The sequence below is a fragment of the Zophobas morio genome, unplaced genomic scaffold, assembly GCF_036711695.1.
Source record: "Zophobas morio isolate AGI-343-1 ecotype UQ-CSIRO unplaced genomic scaffold, CSIRO_AGI_Zmor_V1 ptg000007l, whole genome shotgun sequence".
NCBI classification, from domain to species: domain Eukaryota; kingdom Metazoa; phylum Arthropoda; class Insecta; order Coleoptera; family Tenebrionidae; genus Zophobas; species Zophobas morio.
In genome coordinates this window covers 8337126-8355872 of record NW_026972112.1, presented here as the reverse complement: position 1 = coordinate 8355872, position 18747 = coordinate 8337126, and the positions used below count along the sequence as shown (strand labels likewise).

General features: G+C 34.0%; 4 protein-coding genes across 4 annotated transcripts in view; 3 read left to right on the top strand and 1 right to left on the bottom strand.

Moving 5' to 3' along the window:
• Positions 1 to 3916, bottom strand: part of LOC135124415 (pyruvate dehydrogenase (acetyl-transferring) kinase, mitochondrial) — a 32165-nt gene extending 28249 nt beyond the window's left edge. The window contains exon 1 of the mRNA XM_064049463.1: positions 3678 to 3916. Within this exon, the coding sequence (XP_063905533.1) occupies positions 3678 to 3780 (103 nt within the window). The 5' untranslated portion in view covers positions 3781 to 3916. The remainder of the gene's footprint in view (positions 1 to 3677) is intronic.
• A 246-nt stretch (positions 3917 to 4162) lies between these two features.
• LOC135124416 (carnosine N-methyltransferase-like) lies at positions 4163 to 5951 on the top strand. Its single transcript, XM_064049464.1, has 3 exons — positions 4163 to 4401; positions 4582 to 5178; positions 5223 to 5951. The coding sequence occupies exons 1-3, from the start codon at positions 4325 to 4327 to the stop codon at positions 5671 to 5673; spliced, it is 1125 nt and encodes a 374-aa protein (XP_063905534.1). The 5' UTR covers positions 4163 to 4324; the 3' UTR covers positions 5674 to 5951.
• A 265-nt stretch (positions 5952 to 6216) lies between these two features.
• Positions 6217 to 6753, top strand: LOC135124418 (translation machinery-associated protein 7 homolog). Its single transcript, XM_064049467.1, has 2 exons — positions 6217 to 6328; positions 6451 to 6753. Exon 2 carries the CDS (start codon positions 6452 to 6454, stop codon positions 6644 to 6646), a length of 195 nt encoding a protein of 64 aa, XP_063905537.1. The 5' UTR covers positions 6217 to 6328; position 6451; the 3' UTR covers positions 6647 to 6753.
• Positions 6754 to 6940: 187 nt separating this feature from the next.
• LOC135124414 (atos homolog protein A) overlaps positions 6941 to 18747 on the top strand; it is a 76534-nt gene continuing 64727 nt past the window's right edge. Inside the window, exon 1 of the mRNA XM_064049462.1 lies at positions 6941 to 7108. The gene's annotated coding sequence lies outside the window, so the exon portion shown is untranslated. The remainder of the gene's footprint in view (positions 7109 to 18747) is intronic.

Below are 18747 nucleotides of genomic sequence, written 5' to 3'. Positions count from 1 at the left end.
TTATTTTAAGTTTTCATTTCATTAGTATTTCATTTTTTATTTTTCAAATTTACAATTTTGCAATTTTTTCATCTTTTTTATCAAAAATCAAAACACCGAAGAAACGAAAGATTGAATTATTGAAAAACTAAAATCGATAACCTTAGAAATCCAAAAAATGAATGAATCGAAAATTTAAACATCGAGAAATTAAAAAATTAAAAATGGAAAACATGAAAAATCGAATAAGTGAAAAATGAAAAAATTCTAAAACCGTAAAACTGAAAAGTGAAAATTTTTAAAAATCATATTTATTATACATATATTAGATGATGTTTCAAAAAAAATCATATAACTATGTCAAATGATAGGCTAATTATTATTATTCTATAAACCTATCAGAAGATTTTTTGATGTATGGATTTTTATTCGATATACCGGGTGTCTGGAAAATGGCGGATTAACTCTCCGCTATGCTCTTAATCAACTGGTGAGTCTGGGAAAAATAGTAAAAAAAAATCTTCTCACATTTTGGTGTTCTATTTTTGGAAAATTGTGACCTAACCTGTTTTTGAATCAATTTTGGAACCCCGTTTTTTTTTTGAAAAATTTAAAGCAATCTTGAGACTCTAGGAATTCCTGTTTGGAAAGAATTTGAAAGTGCTTTGGAGCCTCTACTGTCTTTTCTTATACTAATTAATTAAATTTCTTAGGATACGTCATTTGAGTCATATCTCATTTTCCAAAATCAGTCTTATCTTAGCAGGTACTAGCCCCGCCCACCACCCTTTATTTTCTTAGAACGTATCTCATTTGCCAAAATCAGTGTTATCTTAGAAGGTAATAGCCCCGCCCACCCGCCCTCTCTGTTCTTAGAGGGTATCTCATTTGCCAAAATCAGTTTAATCTGAGCTTGTACTTGCTAAGATAAGACTGATTTTGATAAATGACATATCCTTTATGAAAATAAAGGCTAGGGTGGGCGGGGCTAAAACTTCCTACGATAGAACTGAACAATATTAAGAGTAGTCACTGGAATGAGGAAGGGGTGGGTGGGCGGGGCTACTGTTTGTTCACAAAACTAGAAAAACGCTAAACTTATCTTACTTTTACAAAAAATGATCAAAATTTGGAAACATTGCGAGCTTACTTATATGCACAAGCAGGAATTTTGAACATTTTCTCTAGTGTTTAGTTGTTAGTCTTATTAAATGTTTTTTTTTTTTTGGTTTATTGATTAATAAAAAATAATAGCTTGTTTTATTAATAATAATGCACAACGATTAATGACTACTGGTTTTTACGGTTATTGTCTTAAAAAAAAATAAAATCAGAAAGTAAGCCGGAGGTACATATTCACGCATTAGGTGCGTGCAGTATAGGTACATATTCACGCATTAGGTGCGTGCAGTATTGCCAATTTCACTTTTATAAAATTACGGTTTTTTCGTAATCTACATCATAAAGAATTTTTTTATTATTTTTTGGGACTGCCGAAACGCCCGTACATAACGTAGTGAAGAGTTAATCCGCCATTTTCCAGACACCTGGTACAGTCGCACGACAATTTTTTGTCGTCTCGTCAAGCAGTTAAACAAATAATTATTGTATACTTGGGTTTTAATAAAAAATACTTTTACTAATACTTTCTAAAGTACAACTGACTTTGGCAAATGATATACTCTTTAAAAAATAGAGGGCGGGTGGGCGGGGCTATTATTTGCTAAAATAAGACTGATTTTGGCAAATCATATCTAAAGTTGAACTGACTTTGGCAAATCATATACTCTTTAAGAAAATACAGGGTGGGTGGGCGGGGCTAATACTTTCTAAAGTACAATCGACTTTGGCAAATGATATATTGTTTCAAAAAATACGGGGTTACGAACTAGTGCTTGCAATTACTACCCGGTCCACCGGCCCTCTTTTTTTTAAAGTGTATCATTTGCTTTCTAAAGTAAAACTGACTTATTCTTTTTGAAATTATGTGAAAATATCTTGAGGCCTCCAGATGTTTTACTTTTGAAAGAGTATGAAAGAATCTTGGGATCCCCTATTTTTTTTTTTTTTTTTCATATGAAACAAATCTTAGAAACCCTCTTTGTTTTTGAAAAAAAAAAAATGAAAAGATCTTGGAGGCTTCCTTTGCTTCTTTTTTTTTTAGAATGTGATAGAATCTTGGGGATTGGAGGTGTTCTATTTTTGCAAGAATTTGAAAGTCTCGTGAGTTCTTGGTATTTAATTCTTTTTGGAAGAGTTTGAAGAAATCTTGAGGTTTCTTAATGTTTTTTTTTTGGACTTCAGGTGTTTTGTTTTCGAAAGAGTCTTTTTTTAAGATTGTGAAAAGATTTTGTGGTCGTGTAGTGTTTTTTTACGTCAAAGACCCGTCGATGTTCTTGATGGTTTTATTTTTGAAAAATTTTTAATTTATCTATCTATAATTCTTTGCTTCGTTTTACACGAACGTTGTATTTTGGTAAACATATATTGGCGGGAAAAGATAAGTCTTTATCCGCAGGTGTATAAACAACTGTGGTGATTAATATCATGTGCTCAAAATTTGGATTAACCAATATGTCACAATTTACACAAATTTCGCGTTTGCAGAATTTACACGTTTTACCCTTTAATGACTATAGGTAATTAAAAATATAATATGAATTTATGAACATTCCAGCGGATCTACAATTTTAATAAAATTATAGCATATATGCAAGTACAAGGGCTCTAATTTTGGGATTAATAAACAACAATGTGCTTGTTTTGCACAACTAATGGGAATTTGGACATCGTCCATACTTAGAAAGTTCATTATAAATTTCGGCGACACGATAATAAATTTAAAACTAATTTTAGGGCGAACACAACTTGTATGTACAAACCTCTTCCCTCTTTTCCATGCTTATAAGTCCTAGATTTAGTTTTAAATTTTTTTCGTGTTTTTCGTGTTCCATTAATTCATCAAGCAAAAACCTATATTGAAGTATATTTCTTCAACTCTAAATATGTATTACAATATTCCACAGATTATATTAATAATTTCGTAACAGTTCACTAAAAAGTCAAGTTTATGATTCGAACCTTGAACTCAACGTATTCATGTTTTGGCCTGTAAGACAATATTGTTTTCTTTTGACTTATCTTCAGAAAATTTTGAAACGGATTATTGCATTACTTTGCATGTTTTTCGCTGCGTAAGTAATTTCAAAATATACACAGTGACTATAAATGTTTGTTTGCACTTTGTGATGGTGGTCCCAATTCGCGGGAAAGTTATCGTTCTAACCCCTATCTGAAAAGGCGGGCAAACTAAATCCGCCACCTTGATGGAAATGCGCTTAAAATTAAAAACACGATTTAATAAACTTCAAAGTTGGCTTGCGGTTAATTGTTTTGGTACCTTATTTAACAAACACCTGTAATAATTGATCACTGATTGATGTGTTCCGGTTCAAAATTAAAGTCGTCAAAATTACACAAACTAATTTTCAATTAACACTTGAAAATTAAAAGCGAAAATATCTTTTAACACCTTTAATGACTTTCACGAAAAGTGAGATTTGACAGCAATTGATTTCCCGTCACCGAGACCTACCCTTACGAAACAAGTGAAACCCACGATCATCCACCTAACCTTAAATACTTCTAAGTATAGTTTTATAAATAGGGCAATCAAAATAGACTACGTTACAACTTACCAAAATCTATGAATTTTTTGATGGACAGTGGGGACGGGTTGAACTGGGAATAAAAATCGAGCATTTTTGCAATGCTCTGAAAGGTCTTCGGGGTTATTTTCATTGTCGCTTTGGAAAACTCGTGCGATTTTGTACACAATTTCTTCAACTGCACATTCACTCAGCTTTTATCATAACAAACTGAAGTGACCTTGCCTGGTACTTTATTTTATATTGAGTTCGCGAACGCGAACAACCAGATGTAATCCCGTTTTTATTAATTTGACATTTGTGACAGGAGCAGCACCACCTAGCGACAGTCAGCGTCAACACGATGGAAAATTTCTTTATTTACGTTTTATAAACAATTAAAACACAAAAACTGGCGGCTGCGGTGTTACACCGAAGCTAATATTTGCTTCAGGAATCTTTTCCCACCTATAAGTGTCGTACGAGGGAAATTTTCCCGGTGAATTGTTTAATTTAGACTCGGTAATACAGAAATCTTCAATGCGGAAGCAACGCTGGGTGCAAAGATGGCCGCTTGGGGTTCAGTTTAGGTTAGGATAGGGCACCGCAAGTAGAAATTATTTAAAAAAATCGTGTAATGTGATATTAGTTAGTAGTGATTATTAAATTGAATAAATAAAAAAGTGCTCGAGTAAAAAATGAACCAGGAAATCAACGGCGCGAAAGAAGAAAAAGCGTACTTTCTTTCCGTTCTTTCAACTTTTGAAAGCTATAGGTAAGACAAAGAAATTCGCCCGTTTCCCTTGTTCAAACAAGATAAAAAGCACGCCACTAAAACGCTAAGTAAATAGTTAACCCGAGAATAACACGCGCCTACGCATCAATAACGTCATCGTATTTATTAATAATAATTGTTATTCTACTGCAGACAAGGTCTGATTCAAATTTGTTTCAGAGAACAGTCGCTGTTGCGGATCGACCACAAGCAAAAATGCCTCGCTACGCTCCCTTCATATCACAAAAAGTGGCTCTCAAAATACCAGGAAGATCTAGAAACTTTCAAGGAATGCATTGAAAAAAATTCTAAATTTATCCCCATCGTACTACAGCATGCCCACACGATTTTTGATAACGTATACAGCAACGACGGGTCGTCGCATTCGGAAATTAAAGTCGGGACGTTGTCAGAGGGGCTGGATAAGGTCCAGTCAGTGTTCAAGCAGTTGATGCGGGATTGGAGCGCCTTAGGGGCCGCCGAGCGAAGCCAGTGCTACCAGCCAATCATTGACGAAATCATCTGTCAGTTTCCGGAAGAGAAGTTTGATAGAAGTAACATTAACGTGTTGGTGCCGGGGGCCGGGCTGGGGCGACTAGCTTTTGAAATTGCGACGAGGGGTTTTGCCTGTCAGGGCAACGAATTCAACTTATTTATGCTTATTGTTTCGTATTATGTGTTGAACCACTGCAAGAATGTGGACGAGTATACAATTTATCCGTGGATACATCAGTATTGTAATAATTTAACTGCCGAGCACCAAATGACAAGCGTTAAGTGAGTACTGGGTTGGTTTATTGGAATTTGTAATGTTTGTAAAGGTTTCCAGATGTTAAACCTATGCCTACTCCTGACAGCAAGTTTTCAATGACAGCGGGCGATTTTTTGGAGGTTTATACAGATCATGATGAGTGGCATTGTGTTGCCACTTGTTTCTTTATAGATTGTGCCCCCAATGTGGTCCAATTTATCGAAACTATTTATCATATTCTCAAGCCAGGAGGAGTCTGGATAAATCTGGGGCCTTTGTTGTACCACTATTCTGACGTGAAGAATGAAAAGAGCGTTGAACCAAGCTTCGAAGTTGTCTGTGAGGTGATTAAAAATATAGGATTTGAAATGGAGAAGTGTAGAACTGGCCTTAAGACTAAATATTGCCAGAATCCCAAATCCATGCTTCAGTATGAGTATGATAGTGTCTACTTTGTTTGTAGAAAGCCCGTCGAAATTAGTAACGGTAATGGAGTGCTGGATGGCAGAGATGTATTTTAGATGAGTTGAGTAATATTAATATCTACCAGATACATCAATGATGTTATTTTGGCAACGTTACGATGTTTTTAGAGTTTTCATTAAATACATTGTTGTAACATGAACATTCGAGATCTGAGATAAAATTTAAAAATTATTTTATCTTGTGAGTTCAGTAAGTACAAACGTAAGATTGTCTGCAAATTGTATTATTCTTTTCGTTAGTTTAATTTTTTATTGAATTGTAATTAAGTTAAAGTATGTGTTATTTAACATCTAATAAATGTTACTTGACCTCTGTCTGTCATTTACTTGAAAACCTGTTGAATCAATAAAGCACCCATTTTGAATTTACCGCCGTTAACGTAATTCAAGGTTGCAGTATTGATTTTCAAAAGGACACCAGGACGTTGAAAAATACGTCTTTATTTTTTCATTGATAGGCTCAAATCTCTTCCAAAGTGCTCATTTTACAACAATTAAGCACCCATTGTGCGAAATATTGTCTCGTTGCGCCGATTTTCCAAAAACAAATTTGAGCATTCACAGTTGCTAGGGAAATTTTGTTGTAGAGGTTGCCGGGCGGAAAAAAAAACAACCATTAAAAGCAACTGTCACGTTTTTCATCAAAACATTTAACAACGTTCGTTTTCTTCATCTACTTCTAAATTATCAGGTAATTCTTACTAACAACATTTACTTTAACCGCGAAACTCACTGTTGATTCGATTTGTCAAAAAAATCAGTTCGAGGTTATGTCGCACTAGGAGGAAAATTTCATTTTTGCTTTCGTTACAGTATGTCAAGTCGCGAAGGCGGTAAGAAGAAGCCCCTCAAGCAACCCAAGAAAGAATCGAAAGAGATGGATGAGTCAGATGTTGCCCATAAGCAGAAACTGAAGGAGCAGCAGAAGGCTCTTCAGGAAGCCAAAGCCAAGGCTTCCCAGAAGGGACCTTTGGTTGGCGGCGGGATTAAGAAGTCAGGGAAAAAGTGACACACAGAGGAATCCGAAGTCATGTCATTACTCATTCTCATACCGATATTTGTAATAAAAAAACTGCAATGTAAAATCTCGCATCAATAAAGTCATCTCGTTCCCCATTTTGTGTTTGAAATTTCGGGTAGTTTTGAATCGGAGTAGTGGAATGTTACGCGTTTTGAACGAATCATTAATTGCGATTAAAATTTGATGAGGTTTGAAATTGGCGCTGTTGCGCACACGTTTTTGCCCCCACTCCGCCTCCTGCCAAGGCTAACTTGACAAACAGCTGACTAGTTACAGGAGAACCTGTGAGCTGTCAACATACGGCGAGAAAGTAGGCTCTGCTAGTGCATTGTCTCAGAAACTTTCAAAAAAAAATCCCAAAATGTGTACTAAAAGACTAAAAAATTTTTACTACAGTGTGGTTATATAGCACATGAGTAAAGTGTGAAGAGATTGGGGTGCAACACAAAGGTAATTAATAAATATTAGTGATTTTTGTTGTAAGTTGCATGCGATTGGGTGCCATTTTGTCTGATGCGATTTATAAATAAATATACAAGTTTAATGCCCCTTTGGCATTCATTTCGACGCCTGTCAAGAGTTCCGTTACTCTCGGCGACACTGATTTGCATACGAGCTGTGTCCTAATTAAGACATATGTTCAGTACTGTTACGCCGTTGCGCTGTTACAATTTTTTTGTAACACTCGTGGTAACGTATGACAGGTGTTACGAATTGCGCAACTTAAGAAAATTTATCGCAAAGTTCAGTGAAAGTTATTTATTTTTATGTAATTTCATGCGAGTGGCTAATTTAACATAGTGTAATGATTATTTGACTCGCTTTGTTTCATTAATACACTTTCGTTCCGTGATTATGTTCATTAGAAACACGGGCCGATTTTGCGACCATACTGTGTGTCGAAAAACCAGTGGCGTGTTGAAAATTCAGGTTTGACGGGGTCGGCTTCGAGCCGATCGATAAAAACTGATAAGCGATACGTACCTTATTGAAAAAAACCGGAAATGTCCCGGAATCACCCTTAAAATTAGATCGTGATTCATAAAATTTGCTGTTTCTGAGGAGCTATTAATCATAACTTCGCGGAAACTGAGGGTAATTTTCCGTTGAATCAATAAGGCAGTTAAGTGAAGTTTTGTAATTAGAAAAATCTGTTTGGAAAGAATGCGAAGGTGGTTTTTTGTGACAAAAGTAACACGACGATAAATTATTTATGAGGTTTCAGGCGAGCACCAAACCGGTGGTATAGGTGTGTATACGTATGCTCAACCGTTGTCGGTTTCTTCCACATGAGGTTAAAACGGGGAAAAATAATCTGATTTACACTTAATCATAACATTTTTGTGTGGACTTTCGTCGATAAGTTAATGAAACAAAACATTAGGTGGTTGCGATAAGGCTGATAACAGGTCTTTTTGACAGGATGTGTAGCGATATGGTTAAGGTGTTGATTTTAATGGCAATAATGAGAGCATCCACAAAATATTGAGATAAATATTTATCTATGTTGTTTAGAAAAACACCGACTTCACTCTTCCTTAGTTTTGTAATCAAGATTTCAAAAGAAAGTTGAGAAAATACCTCCATCATACAATGTTCAAACGTAGACAGAAGCATATCATTATTGTAAAATTATGGTGTAATAACTGCTCAGCTGTACAATTTCTCTCGTCTACATAAGAAAGGAAACTTTGCAGGAAATAGAAGTAATAAATACTTGTGCAGGTATACGGTAATGTATCCAATTTAGCAAACGTTTTTCTGCTATAATACAATTGTATTTGACGTCAATACAAATTATATGTTAAAATCGTTAAACGGTAAATCTGTAATCTTGTTTAGAAATATTTACTCGGACATAAATGACTCAAAAAACCCTTGCAGTATTTTCAGAATATTCACACATTACGAAGATTTCCGAAAGAAACCCGGTATCTAAAAATCTGGTGTTCATTATACCGAAAGCTACACGTCCCACGTCAATTTAACATGAGATTTTTTTTTATTAAGGATTAATGTGTCTGTAGATTGAGATGCAGATGCAGATAAAAATTCAACGCGAAAGTAGAACACTTGACACAGTTTTAGAGGTACAATACCTACTCGTCAATATGACAAAAGAGATTTGCTTAAGCTAGTCGTGCACTAGATTTGATTAAAATCGGCCCAGTTGTAACACAACATTAAATATAAATCACTTGTAATCAGTCTTTCGGGGGCAAATTCCATACAATGACGATTTCAGACAAAAAATAGGGATCTAATATGTATATTTTATAAATGAATTTTCGGTACATCCACACTGCGCCGATTAAAAGTTTTACCAGAAAACGAGAGCCAAACTGCGCCGCCATAGTTTTGTCGCTTGTAATCTTATTTAGCGTTGAAAATGTTTAACAATGTTAATGAATGAAATCAGGTTAAAGTCACAGTTAATATGAGTGATTAGAATAAAGTAAAATGAAGGATTTTTGTGCGTTTGTGTAGTCGGTTTTCCAGAAATTTATAGGTTAAAATTTTGTTTGTGATTTTGTTCTATTTGTTAAAAATGTCGCGTTTTTTCATTTTTGAAGAGGAAAGAGAAAATCTTCAAAGATAGAGTGGGAAATAAATACAATTAACATTCTCAAACTAAAGTAGGGTACATATCTACAATTGTTTAATAGTTTAGATTGAGACGCTTCAACCTTAATTAAGCTTAAGAAGTTTAAATTAGATAAATGAACCGAAATTAGAGAAAAATAAGAATGAAACATTGTAGAGCAAATAGCAATAATATGTTTGTGAGCAAAAATTAAAAAATGGGCGGAAAATGCACGACGTTTCGTCAGGGAGATAAACCAACTTCAAAACACACATGACATTTTAAAATTAAATGAGATATCTTACAATACGGTGAGAAATTGAGTGACAGAAAAGTCACTAAAAATCTACGCGAAGAAAAGTCTACCATCCGCGCGAAATTTGAAATTTAAAAATGAATCTAATCTCAAACGCTATGAAAAATAAGTTTTACGTTTAGGAGCTATAACTTTACGATACGAAAATGAATTCTGATGTCTAGTATCATTATACCTTTGTATTCTCCTGAAAATTATTTGAAATATCTCCTAGAACCGTTGCCAAGTTGCCATTTATAAGAACTTTGATGGTCAACTTTTGTCGCATTTAAAGCACTTGTAGAAAAAAAGTGGGGAATTACTTTTTTCTTGTTGTCGAAATAAGTCTACACATATTAAGGAAAAAAAAAGGCACAACGTAGCCCCGCCCACCCGCCCTATCTCAATTGTATGATTTTTTTTATTCGTCGTGAACCAAGAAGGCGGAGCTTAACTGCAAAATCCTTATGTCTCTACGAGAAATTAAAACATGTTTTTGAGTATCGTGGTGTTCAAAGAATACTGTGTATATTAAGAAAAAATAAAGCCAAAGATTAGGCCCCACCCATACCCGCCCCGATCTCAATTCTCAATTGTGATGAATTTTTCATTTGTTGTTAGTTCGAGGGGCGGGGCTTAATTGCAAGATCCATATTTGGCTACAAGAATTTTATGTTTGTTGTATGAATATTTTAAGTTTTATGTTCTGAAAAGACGACTACGTATATTAAGAAAAAAGGCAAAATATAAGCCCTGCCCACCCACCCGATCTCAATTGTAATGATTTTTTTTTAATCGTCGAAAGCCAAAGGAGCGGAATTTAATTGCGAAACCCTTATTATCTTCTACAAGAAATTACCATGTAAATCATGTTTTTGACTATCGTATTATTCAAAGAATACTATGTACATATATTAAGAAAAAATGAAAGCCACAGATTAAGCCCCACCCATACCCGCCCTGATCTAAATAGTAATGAAGTTTTCATTCGTTGGCAAGACCTAGGGGTGGCGAAGCCTAATTGCAAAATCCATATTTTCTTACAAAATTTACCATTTTAAACGTGTTTCAAGTTTCTAAGAATAAAAAAAAATCATCACAATTGACATGAGGTTGGTGGGCGGGGTTTATATTTTGCCTTTTTTTCTTAATATACATAGCATTCTTTGAACAACACGAAACTTAAAAACATGCTTTTAATTTCTTGTAAAGAAATAAGTATTTTACTGTTAAGCTTATCACCTTGGTTCACGGTGTATAAAAAAAAATCATCGGAATTAAGATAGGGCGGGTGGGCGGGCTTACATTTTGCCTTTTTGTTTCAATATGTGTAGACTTATTTTTACAACATGCAATTTAAAACATGTTTAAAATGGAAAATTTGTATGAAGAAATATCGATTTTGCAATTAGGCTCCGACCCATAATTGCAAAATCCATATTTCCTTGCAAAAATGTACCATTTTAACCATGTTCTAAGTTTCTTGTTGTGAAAAAATGGCTATGTATATAAAAAAAAGGAAAAATATGAGCCCCGCCCACCCACCCTATCTCAATTCTGATGATTTTTTTTATTAATCGGAAACCGAGGGGAGGAGGTTAATTGTAAAATACTTACTTTTCTACCAGAAATTACCATGTGAAATTGTTCTTAAGTAATCGTGTTATACAAAGACAACTAAGACCCGGTTTATAGAAAGCGAAATTAAAGTTAATTCGCGATTAACTTTTAATTGAGGTGTGTTCATAGGCAACGTACATGTTTTAACCAATCACGGGCTCATACTCCTCATTTTAATCCTGTGCTAAATTAATCGAGGATTAAATATTTAGTTCGCTTTTCTGTAAACTGGCCCTACATGTATTAATTAAAAATTAAAACCAAAAGACAAGACCCACTCATCCGTCTCGATCTCAATCGTGATGAATTTTTCATTGGTTGTCAGACCGAGGGGCGGAGCGTAATTGCAAAATCGATATTTCCCTACTCAAATTTATCATTTTAAACATATTTTAAAAAGTGTCTTGTTGTGAAAAGATGACTACACATATTAAGAAAAAAAGGCAACCTCAGTAATAGAACTTCAGTAGTTTAACATTTGTAACAGAGACAGCGACAGCGTAGAAATTTCAGCGCATTTTATAGTGTTAGGTTGCTGCCAACTTACATGTTAACTGTCAAGAAATCTCTACTATATTGTAAATGCTGCCAACTTACATGTTAACTGTCAAGAAATCTCTACTATATTGTAAATAATTTTTTTGCAAATTTCTTCAACAGACTCTATTAAAAAAATCCACTAAAACTGTTGGGTTTGTAGTGTCTAGGTTCAACTGTAAAATTTTGTTGTACAGTTTTAAATTTTTCCCAAAAGCCTACATCCCGAAGATCAAAACTATGATTGAATTAATAAATCGCTGAACGCATATTATATTAGACGTTTTCATAAGTAGGATTTACTAGCAAATTTTTGAGATGATGTCATCAAATTTTTGGTGCGGGTGATCACACAAAAGTTGTTTAGCGTTTTACATTCTACACAATATGCTTAAAATAAAACTAAAATCTCAAATCAATCAGTCAAGCAATTTCGGAGGTACCTCGTCTAATAAAACCGTTTAGAGTAACCGGCAGTCAACATATAGAAGGAAAAAGGGGACCTACTTTTTCTCTTTTAGTTAACTAGCTTCTTTTCAGAAAAAAAAAATTATATATTTATTTTAAACTAAAACCTAGCTCGTAATAATATGGTGAATGGCAAATTTTCATGTGTTCGAGAGTATAAAACCTAGGTCTCCAGTTTTAGTTCAATTTAACGATAACGAAATTTTGTATGATAAATGTTATTTAAATGTTATAAAATAACATACTCTTGTACTCGTAGTTTATGAATCCGCCTTGATTTTTTTTTTATTTTATTACATTTGATATCTATATAAGAACGTTCAGCAACCGCTAGTGCTAATAAGGCGAAGGTCACGGGTTAGATTCTCTCACGGGCCACTTTTCCTTCTTCCACTGTAACTGTGTTATCTCTATTTTTCCATATATATAAAAGCCTGGATTTATTTGATCGGACTTCAAGGGCGAGGGAAATCTGTCTAATAACCAATTTTGCAAATCTTCCAATATTTGGTTAAAACGTAGCGACCCATTAGAACAAGTTTGTATGTAAATAGCTGAATGTTTTAAAAGTTAAAAATAGTTTTCTTTTTTAGTGAAAGCCATTTGAGTTGTTTTAAATGTCACCTTAATTTAAGCGACCGATTTATAGTTTAAGGTTAAAAAAAGAGAGCAACTTCAGAACCATCCTCTAAACGAAAATCGGACAAGGGTTGCGTTGGATTAATGAATCAAACTAGTTTTTTCTTCTCTGTTTAATTCACCGTTTGGTGAATGGCCTGAATTTTGTTACAATAGCATCACCTTGAAACCTTCAGAAGACTTATTACTTGCCAGCAGTCAAGTGAAACACATTATGGCCAAAATGAAGAAAGAAAATTTACATTGGCTTGCATAAAACGATTTTAGTATGAAGGTCGCAGTCAGTCAGTGTTTCACCCTAGCTGCTCATATTTAACAATTTTAATTGATATATTGTCAACAGACAACTTGGAAATTGTCTATAAAAGAGAAAACATAAATCTTTCATGTATCTAAAGCGTAATCCAGATTTCACCGAGAAGTTAAAAAAACGACATGATGTCAACAATTTGTTAAATCTTTGATATCATCGCTCATTAAGTTAATCTAAACATGACAAACACAATCCCCGCTAAGGGGTTATCTGTTCGTAGATGACGTTACAAAGTGGAAATTTTTCAATTAGTTGAACAGTGTGCAGCCATTTGTTGAAATCCACCATGAAATTAAGACCGGCACAAGAGAGCTCTTCGAAATTACTCAACATGGCAGATTTTACATGTAAAGCTTCCATTTCAAGGCAATAACTTAAACGCTCTACCTAATTAGCCTTTTTGGGTCACTCTCTAAAGTGTCATTATCAATTTCTCATAGAGCGAATAAAAGCCCCAAGTTTAATTAGACATTACCAAATTCAGCAAAAACTGCAGCCGTATTAGAAGTAAAAGTCCGAATGGAAAGTTCGTCAATACACTTAACATAAATTGTGATTGTTTGATATTGCGGTTACGTCATGACGGAAGTGGAATAATAGAGTAGGCTTCGAAATCTCGTTCGTAGTGATGTTACAGATTGTTATAAAATTGACCCTTTAGCGAATAATACGCACACAATAGTGTTTCTTTGACCTAAAAATGGACCTAGATTGTTACTGTGTATCCATAGCTCGCAGCAGAGTGACACAATTCACCGTTACTTTTAAAATTAACTTTCAATCAGACCAATGAGCTTTCCCCAGCCGCTGACAATTGCGTTATCGATCCCGAATGCACAGAATCCAGTCCTGGTATTCGCCTAATTATGCATTTTGAACCATTTCAATTAGCAACTCGTGTCTTTGACGCAATTGGCTGTGTTGTAATGGAACTATTTTCAAGGAGCATGCGCTACTTAAATGCAAGTCTAAATTTAGTAACCGTATTTTTTATTTATTGTGAGGAAAATTGTTGGCTCATCGCAAATAACGAAACGCACCTTGGTTATTCTCACAGCATGCAATTACCCGGATGGTAATTTTACATTATGCATGGATGAACCTTTGGACTTGGTGGGTGGAACAGACCCTACGAGTTTCTCTTTATTTACATTTGTGGGGATTCAATTCTTCTGTCTGACGAAATTCTCCAGTCTTTAAAACCAGCTGGGTACTGTCGGTTTGTAACTCTTTCGCTTTTCTCGATGATTTATTAGATGGGCTATGGTAATTGACTTGTTAGCGAAGATTTAAAATACCCGTCGCGTACTATTACATAATTAGCTCTTTTCTTGTCGACTCGTCCTTGTTAGAGTTTTTTTAATTTGGTCCGGTCGTTTTCTACTATTTCGTGCAGGTATTGTCTGGGAATTCTCACGTTGAACTTGTTTTAGTCTGATAATGGTTACTTAAAATTTATGCTGTCAAATTTGTTGGTTGTATGTAAATTGTTGATTTACTTTACTTCCTTATCCTTGCCACACAAGTGGTTCGTTCTGGTCTGTTTATATTCAGTTGTGGTGCGTTGTTGTTGCTTTGTTCTTACATCAAAACTTAGATAACGCTTGGATCACTTTATTTGTTTCATGACATGTGTGCAGATAGGAAAATTATGTGGAAAATTGCTTTTCTTTATTCGGCGCTTTTCATTCTTTTGTATTGGTTAATTCTATGTTACGTATTGGAAACTGACCGTAAATTAACGGTTACGCAAGGTAGTTTGTCACATTATTACAATAATAGTTTAACTAAGTGACATGTTGATCTATACTTATGTTTTAAAATCACTCCCTAGTGATTAAGTTAAACCATTAGAAAACTTATGCGATGTGAATGGGGGGAAAGTCAGCAACTACCTGCAAATAGCAGTGGCACTTAAGTTTTAAAAGTATGAACTTCTGTCAAATGTTTATTACCTTTCTGTTGTTTCCTTTTCTACCTGGTCTGCCCCTAATTTCAGTGCCGCTTCCCTTGACTTTCTTCATCTCGCTCTTGAGCAGATGTTTATTCATAAATAAAAGTGTGGTAACCATTATTTGACAAAAGTTCATATTTTAAGGTAACCCTATTACGATCTATTTGTTAGAACTTTCCTTCCGATTTTTTTTAAATGCGGTTTTAAATTCGGTATTTTCTAAATGTAACACCCGATTCAGTTCAAGTCGCACTGCAAAATTTTTGTTTAAATACGGTTTAACAAATTCTTTTCAATGGTGCTTGCAGCTGGGTTGCCATGTAAATCGATTCGTTGAACATAAAAATAATTTAATTGGTGCTTTTTAGTTGGCTGGTCACCATTTGTTGAAACATAATATCAAATTTTTGTATTTATTTGAATTTTATCTCAACTTGAGTTTTTATACTAATTTAGCATTGCCATATTTTGCCATAGTGTTAAATATTAATTTGATGTCATCGAAATCACATTTCAGATACGTATCTCAAAAAATATTTTTCAAGTTTACGGGTTCACCATTTCAAAGTGGTTGAAGATATCGATTTTCCGACTATATCATTAAATTCATTGGAGTTTTTAATTGGTCGTCATATCTATAGATAGCATATACAAAATTAAAAAAAAAATCGAGAAGCTCCGGAAGCCAATTCTGATCTCGAATTCGTATTTAAGAGGTTCTAATTATTAGAGAAAGCGATTTTCAGGCAGGTGGGTGGGTGGGTCTTATGTTTTGATATTTTTTTCTTCTTATTATATATATTGTTTTTCCTCCATAACAAGAAACTGAAAACATGTTTAAAATGGTAAATTTTATCCCATACACTTCTCTACAAATTTACCCTTTTAAACATATTTTCAGTTTCTTGTCGTGAAAACAAAAGGACGTGCATATATTACGAAAAACAAAGGCAAAATACAAACCCCGCCCACCCACCCTCATTTCAATCGTGCTAACCTTTTTACTTATTGTGAGTCAAAGGGCGAAGTTTATTGCAAAATGCTTATTTCTCTTCAAGAAACTATTATGTGAAACATGTTTTTAAATGTTGTTAAAAGGAAACTATAAATGTTAAGAAAAACAACCCAAAAAATAAGCCCCACCCACCCACCCGAATCTCAATTGTGATGAATTTTTCATTCGTTGTCAGACCGAGGGGCGGAGCTTAATTGTAAAATCGATGTTTCCCGACAAAAATTTATCATATTAAACGCTTTAAATATGTTGTCGTGAAAATTGCTGATGTTACTCGTTGTGAATATTGAAATTCTAAAAAATTGTTATATTTCATAGTATAAATTGTGGAAAAATTATGAAAATTTTCCAGAAAATGAAAACGAAACAAATTTTTTACACTAGACTTGCGGATTTTGGGAAAAAATTCAAAATTGTATGACAATATTCTGTAATTTAATCAAAATTTATTCGTTTAGGGCCTCCCAAAAATTGATGAGGTCATCTCAAAGTTTTGTATGTCTAAATAATGCAAAATATTATGACTATACTTCATAATTTTTATAAGAGTGACTCAATGGAGTTTCCTGATTTTTTTTTGATTTTTTAAATGATGCTACCTACTGAAAAATTACATCATTGCCTTATCGGTATCTCAAATCTCAAGGGTTGACTTATCTGGGTCAAAAAAATATCTGTCATTATCAGAAAGCTCCAAGGAATCGAATGGTATAAACAGAAAGACGATATCGTAAACCGTTTCGAAATGATAAATTCGTAAACTGCAAAAATATTTTTTGAGATGAGTTTTGAAAGGAATTTCGATTGAAATAGAATTAATAGTCAACAACTGATACCAGAAATGAATTCTGCACCGCAAAATTGGTCCGGAAACACAATTTCAGGCAGATTGAAAAGTCTGATTTTTTCACGTGAAAATTTCAGGTTTTGACTGTTTCTAACTGCTTTCTGAAAATTAATCTTTTTACTAATTCGAACCTTCTGAATAGGAATCCAAGTTCAGAATTGGCGTATGAAGCATCCTGAATTTTTTTGATTTTTTAAATAAAGCTACCTCTAGAAAAATGACATCGTCTGTTGTATCAATCTCTCAAACCTCGACGGTTGATTTATCCGGGCTAAAGATTATGTGTCATTATTAGAGATAGTTTGAAGTGGACGAATTCTAAAAATTCCGCTTGGCAGAAAATAGGTAAAAAATAAAACTCTTCCAATTTACCTGAAATAGAGTTTGTACTACAAAATTCATTTTTGCCAATAGTTGTTGAATGTGAATTGGATTTCATCGAAATCGAGTTTTAGTACTTATCTCGAAAAATATTTTTCGAGTTTACGAGTTCATCGTGTCAAAACGGTTGAAGATATTGATTTCCCGTTTATATCATTGGATTCTTTGGTGATTTCTAGTGATGGGAAATGATTTTTGAGTGGAATAATTTAGCCACAATTTGCCCCATGTATGGTTTAAGAAATAGGTAAAAAAATTAAACTCGTCTGATCTACCCGAGATCGAGTTTCTAAACTAATTTTACACTACAAAATCCATTTCTGCCACCAGTTGTTGAATGTTAATTTGAGTTCATCGAAATCGCGTTTCAATACATACTTCAAAAAATATTTTTCGAGTTTACGGGTTCACCGTTTCAAAACGGTTGAAGATATCGATTTTCCTTTTATACCATTCGATTCCTTTGAATTTTTTAGTCGCCGCAAGTGATTTTTGGGCCGGATAAGTTGGGCGTTCGGGATTGAGAGACTGATACGAAGGACGTTGTCATATTTCTATAGATAGCACCATAAAAAAAAAATTAAAAAATCCGGGAGCTCTGGAAGCCAATTCTGATCTCGGATCCGTATTTAGGAGATTTGAATTAGTAAAGAAACCACTTTTCAGACAGGTGGAAGGCTAATTGACCGAGATATTTCGAAAAAGTTGTAATTTGAATTTTTCCTATATGGCAGAAAATAGGTAAAAAATAAAACTCCTTCGATCTACCTGAAATCGAGTTTCTAGACTAAGTTTGCACTACAAAATTCAATTTTGCCATCAGTTGTTGATTGTGAATTCCTTTTCATGGAAAAAAAATTCCGGAAGCTCCATAGCTTAATTCTGAACTCGAATTCGTATTCAGGAGGTTCTCGAATCAGTAAAAGACCAATTTTCAAAAACTTGAGGACTTAATTATTAAATGGTCGAAATCTGAAATGATCTCCTTGAGAGGTTTTTGGGCCTTAGAGATTTTGTAGTTCGAAAAGTGTAGTTTTGATAAAAAATATATAACAGACTAAAAAGAGAGCAATCTTCAGTGATCTATTTTCAAAGATGATAACATTTCCAATAAGCCAGATAGAACAAATGTTTTAAAGACATTTTTCGTGTTTTTGTCCAAAGAATACGTTGGTAAAATGTGAGTACTTGATTAGAGTGTAGCCTGTATAATTTCATTTTACTTCGTTATTGTGCCCACACGTATAATAAAATTTCTTAATGTTAGGGTGTGTTTATAGCTACCAGCTTACGTACTTTATAACTTGACAGGTGTTAAATAGCAGATCTGTAGAGTGCAAATCGCCATTTCTTTACCAATAAAATTATACAAAAAAAGTACCATTACAACGTAATAGCGTACATATGCTGGTATCTCAATGGTAATAATTTCAATT